Source organism: Camponotus floridanus, unplaced genomic scaffold (assembly GCF_003227725.1).
Source record: "Camponotus floridanus strain SB8 unplaced genomic scaffold, Cflo_v7.5 scaffold162, whole genome shotgun sequence".
NCBI classification, from domain to species: Eukaryota; Metazoa; Arthropoda; class Insecta; order Hymenoptera; family Formicidae; genus Camponotus; species Camponotus floridanus.
Window position 1 is genome coordinate 316,648 of NW_020229284.1, and position 6,088 is coordinate 322,735.

General features: G+C 34.2%; 1 protein-coding gene across 1 annotated transcript; it reads left to right on the forward strand.

Annotated features, from left to right (window-relative positions):
* Nucleotides 1-5,293: 5,293 nt before the first annotated feature.
* LOC112637418 lies at nt 5,294-5,828 on the forward strand. Its single transcript, XM_025407145.1, has 3 exons — nt 5,294-5,326; nt 5,412-5,637; nt 5,719-5,828. Exons 1-3 carry the CDS (start codon nt 5,294-5,296, stop codon nt 5,826-5,828), a joined length of 369 nt encoding a protein of 122 aa, XP_025262930.1.
* The last annotated feature ends 260 nt before the right edge of the window (nt 5,829-6,088 follow it).

Sequence of the window (6,088 nt, forward strand, 5' to 3'; positions counted from 1 at the left end):
CTAGCCAGTCAATGCGAGATTGGAGCATGATTCAACCAGTCAAGGCAAGATCTTTTGTGTACAATTACTTTAAGTGTTCAAAAACTTGGCCATTTACTTGTATGCACAGCTCTAGTCTATGGTGAAAGTCGTCTCTTTTTCAAGAACACCTACATTAATATTTCTGCAAGCCTGTCTGATCCGGTTTTTCATATTTTCAATGGTTGTAGGCTTTTGCGAATAAACTATATCTCTAATGTAACCCCAGAAATAAAAATCTAGGGGCGTCAAGTCGGGTGATCTTGGGGGCCATTCTTGAACTCAGCTGCCCATACCAATCCACCTATTTGGGAATCTATTGTTTAAATATTGTCTAACAGCTCGAGATCTATGAGCCGGTGCTCCATCTTGTTGGAATCACATTCGTCTGAGTAAATCATTGTCGACATGTCTCAAGAGGTTGGGCAGGTCATCTTAAAGAAATCTTAGATAGATTGCCGCATTGAGATTTTCTTCAAAAAAATATGGATCAACAATAACATCTCCCAGGATGCCTGCCTAAATGTTAATGGATCACTGCCGTTGGAACTCTTGGCTTCTCTAATGTGGATTAGCATCTGAATAATAATGGCAGTTATGTTTATTAACGCCTCCTCTATTACAAAACGTGGCTTCATCAGAAAAAAGCGTATCAGCAATGAACCGGGGATTTTGTTGGATTTGATGTCGAACCCAGTTATAAAAACATACATGGCGTTGGTCCCTCTCTTCCAATTGCTGAGTTAGATGAATGTGATATGGGTGAAACTTGTTGAGCTTGAGCACACGATTGGCTGTTGATTTAGATATACCATGTTGCCTCTCAATTTGTCTCGTGGAGATTTGAGGATTCAAAACAGCGGCACCTATAACAGTCAATGATCTGACTTCATCAGGGCCCGATTTTCGCCGGTTTCTTCTAAGAAAACCCTGTTCAGCTCTGTCGCAGAGTCTTTTTATTACTTTCCTATCAGGATGGCGTCTGTCTGGAAATCTTTCAGCATAAAGCCTTTTTGCTGCCGAGTAATTATTCCTAGCCTCACCCAAAATGCGAATCATGTCCACAATTTCATTTGGTGGATAAGCAGCCATAATTATAAAGAAAAAAAGCGCCAAAATACCAAAAATTCCTGTCTTATCAAAAAAAGTCAAGGAATAATAATATGTGTCTGTCTGAGACTTCGCCAAAATACCGAAAGTTGCCCAAGTAAGAAATTTGAAACAAGCCTCTTGATATTTGTTTCATTAAAAGAATTAACAATTACAGTTTCACAATTGTTACAGTTCATTGATTCAGGCAATACAGGATCTCGCCTTGACTGGCTGGATCATGCTCGGATCTTGCCTTGACTGGCTGGGTCATGTAAGACTATCGAAAAGTGAATGTTTTACGAAATATTTTGTATTTTTATCAAAATTTTGTGAATTTGGAGCTTTATAACTCGAAAAGTACTTCAAAAAAACATTTTATTATAGTGTTTTGGAAAGCTCTCGAGGTCAGCTACAAGAATGTGTAATAAAAAATAAGGGGTGCCATTTAAAAAAATTGAGGTAACCTTCACGTGACCTTCAAATGACTCTTCAAGGTCAAATCAATGGTATCATCTTATGGCCCCCTCAAAACCATACAAACCATGTCTGAACCATTTTTCTCTAAAATCAAAAATGAGACATATTTGGGGTGGACACTTAAAATGGGACACCCTGTATATATTTTACAAGCGCACAGCAGCTCTGTATCGGCTCACAGTAGCCGTTTTTTACAGGCGCACAGCAGCTCTGTACTGACGCACAGCAGCCGGTTTTTACAAGCGCACAGCAGCTCTGTATCGGCGCACAACAGCCGGTTTTTACAGGCGCACAGCAGCTCTGTATGGGCGCACAGCAGCCATATTTTACAGGCGCACAGCAGTTCTGTATCGGCGCACAGCAACCTTTGTGATAAAAATAATTAACTTACCTGTATCCGCTTGAAAAGCCGCTAATTCTTGATGCTGTCAATTCTGGAGCTAATTCTGAGCAAAAAATTAAAACTTCGTTTCACATTAATATCATTTATAAGAGAAATGGATACCTTTAAATGCGATAAATTGCTTGCAATAAATTATTTGATAAATAAAATTTAGTACTGATTTCTACATAGATAACTTAACGATGTAAAAAGATTTAATCAACACGACAAGAAACTAGCGAATAAGAGCCACCGCGGATGGTAATGCGTAAATTTTAATTGTTCGCGATAATTTAAACGAGTACGAGACATATGCATATGTTTCACTTACGCTGTTAGTGCATTTACCAAGATATAAATTCTCAGATTCTCTCTTTTTGAGAATTCTATAAACCCTCTTTACCCCTCTGAAGAGATGTAGACGAGAAAAATATCAGGGCGAAGTCGCCGAATCGGGAACCCGAGTCTTTCGCTTGCCGGGCGAGTTCTCTTACAACTGAGCTATTCAGCCCCACACCGATATCCCCCTCGTCTATTTATTTATATCTATGAAAATAATGAAACGCGATCTTTTCAGCTCCGCGTGAATTAAATAAATTGAAAGGAATTAGGCTCTATATGTATTTAAACAACACGACAAGAAACTAGCGAATAAGAGCCACCGCGGATGGTAATGCGTAAATTTTAATTGTTCGCGATAATTTAAACGAGTACGAGACATATGCATATGTTTCACTTGGTGCATTTACCAAGATATAGATTCTCATTTTTGAGAATTCTATAAATCCTCTTTACCTCCCTGAAGAGATGTAGACGAGAAAAATATCGGGGCGAAGTCGCTAAATCGGAAATCGAACCCGAGTCTTTTGCTTGCCGAAAGCGAAAGGCTCGGGTTTGCTGTGGGGCTGAATAGCTCAGTGGTAAGAGCAGCCGGCAAGCGAAAGACTCGGGTTCTATTCCCGATTCAGCGACTTCGCTCCGATATTTTTCTCGTTTACATCTCTTCAGGGGGGTAAAGAAGGTTTATAGAATTCTCAAAAATGAGAATCTATATCTTGGTAAATGCGCCAAGTGAAACATATGCATATGTCTCGTACTCGTTTAAATTATCGCGAACAATTAAAATTTACGCATTACCATCCGCGATAGCTCTTATTCGCTAGTTTCTTGTCGTGTTGTTTAAATACATATAGAGCCTAATTCCTTTCAATTTAAAAAGATTTATTTATTAAGATATATATTTTTTATTATGTCAAAAGAGAATTTCAAGTTCAACGATATGTTTTAAACAGGGTGTTTTATTTTAATCTTATCAGGCAAATATCCTGAAAAATATGAGAAATACGGGAAAATGTTTCAGATAAAAGTCTTATGACTTCGAGAAGTACATAAGATGGTGCTATTTGTTTGACCTTGGATAGTCATTTAAAGAGCACGTAAAGATCACCAATTTCTTAAATGAAAAACCCCATTTTTTATTGCATTTTCTTGTAGCTTACCTTCAAACCTTTTCAAAACAATATATAAAGTATTTTTTCATTAAGTACTTTTCGAGTTATAAGGCTTAAAATTTACAGTACCATCGGCATTAACATTACTCAAGGTAACGCATGGAGGTTGCACGATCAAATTTACATTTCTATGTATTTGTGCATACATGCATATACACAGAAACACATCAAAAGTGTAAATTCGACCATGTAACCTACACGTGGTATACTTTGAGTAATGTTAATGTCAACGGTACTGTAACTTTCAAGCCTTAAAACTTAAAAAGTACTTTAAAAAAAACTTTATTATAGTGTTTTGAAAAGCTCTCGAGGAAGCTACAAGAAAATGGGGATTTTCATTTAAGAAATTGAAGGTAATCTTTACATGCTCTTTAAACGACTATTCAAAGTTAAACAAATGGCATCATCTTATGTCCCTTTCCGAGTCATAAAACTTTTATTTGAAACATTTTTCCATGTCTTCTATATTTTTTGAGATATTTGCCTGATAAGATTAAAATAAAATACCCTGTAAATCATTTTTTAAATATACGGAGTGCATCTGATAAAGTTCATCAAATTTTTCTCGAATATCAAGACTCATCGAAAAATGTTTCGTACATAAGTTTTGTGACTTCGATGGGAATATAAGATGGTGCTATTAATTTGACCTTGGGTGTAGATTCTAAAATTTTGTAAAAGCCAACTTAGTTTTTTTAATGGAACTACTCTAATTTTTTATATCAATCAATTCTTCGTAACTAATTTTTTATATCAATAAATTCCTCGTAATATTTTGTGTAAAAAGTTATAAAAGAATGAAACATTTCATAAAATATTCATTTTTCGATTATGAGAGGAATCAATTGGTATTGTTTTAAAGAAATATGTAAGTGCTCGTTGCAAATTTATATTTTTTTAAAACATTGTTTTCTTTATATCAATTGATTCTTCTCATTATTCTGTGCATAAAAGTATTGAGGTAAAATAATTGAAAAATGAATATTTTACGAGATATTTTATAGTTTATGTAAAATTATGTCAAATTCATTTAAAAAAACTAGGTTAGCCTTTATATAACCTTGGCACCTACACCTAAGCACCACACTTAAACCAATGGCACTATCTTATGTCCCCCTCGAAGTCATAAAACTTTTGTAGGAAACATTTTTCGATCAAAGCTTTGGTTTTCGAGAAAAATGTAGTCAACTTTTTATAAGATACACTCTGTATAACGAGATATTTAATATAGTAGATTTAGAAAATATATCTGAGGAAGCAATTTCCTATAATGTACATAGTAATTCCTAATGTTTGTTAACGTCCTTAACTTAATATTATTTTCATGAAATTTATTGCAAGAGATATTTAAAGTGTTGTCCATAAAAATCAATGCAATTGCTCAATCGCTTGCATAAATAAACGATGTTTTTTGAATGATGTTAGGTGACATTGATAATAGTTGCTTTCCATTTTCACACAAGTGATACTGAGTCTAAAATTATGTGAGTATGTTATACTCAGATAATGATGTCATCGTTCAATACGTAAAAGGAACGAGCCATAACGTGTAACTACAACTACAAGCATCGCGTAATAATTCCATGTGCTAGCTTTGATCACGTAATTTATTTTCGTAAGCAAGATAATATCATTAGATGTATTATAGTATATCGATATTGCATAAATTTGTTTTTTATGTTGGCAATATTGCTTTTCGTTAGATCTCCAATCGTGAAAACCGTGAAAACACATCGCAACAAGTGAGATTATTCTGAATAACCTCAAAGTATTTTAAACGTCCTAATTATTGTGAGTTGGTTTTAAACTAAAGATGACTACTTTTATTCCCAATATTATTATGAAGGTAAGTTAATAGATACTAATCGTTTATCACTTAAATATACAATAAATATTATGCTATTGCTTAAATATACATCATATACCATTAGATTTCAAAAGACGATTCAGAATCGGATTGGACTAGTACAGATTCGAATGAATCAAAAATTTTTTTCTCTTCTGAATCGTCATCCTCGGATTGCTCCGACTCATCAGATCCTCCCAGAAGGAAGTTACATCGAATAACTACTTTTATGCAAACTGTGGAAGAATACGATGATAAAGAATTTAAAGAGCATTTTCGACTAAATCGTTCAACTGTTGATCTAATAATAGGTAAATATGATAATCCACTGATATATAAATGAACTGAACTAAACTAAACTGATAAATAAATTTAACTTGCATAAATGTTAGATATGATTGAAACTGAAGATGTTTTACAACATAATATTGGAAGAGAGAAGATATGTGCACGAGAAGCATTTTTAATGACCCTGTGGTATCTTTCCAATACAGAGAATTGATGGGGTAGTTGGAGTTATAGATGGGAGCCACATAAAAATTAAAAAGCAAATCTCCAAATACCATTACGTATATTATAATAGAAAAGGAGATTATAGTCTTCTTGTACAAGGAGTTTGTGATTATCAAAAAAAATTTATTAATTTTCTCTGTGGTGAACCAGGATCTATTCATGACAGTCGCCTTTTAAAAAAATCTTCTTTGCATAGAAAGGGTTTAAATGGATTTTTGGGAAAAAAATTTTTATTGGGAGATTCGGCAT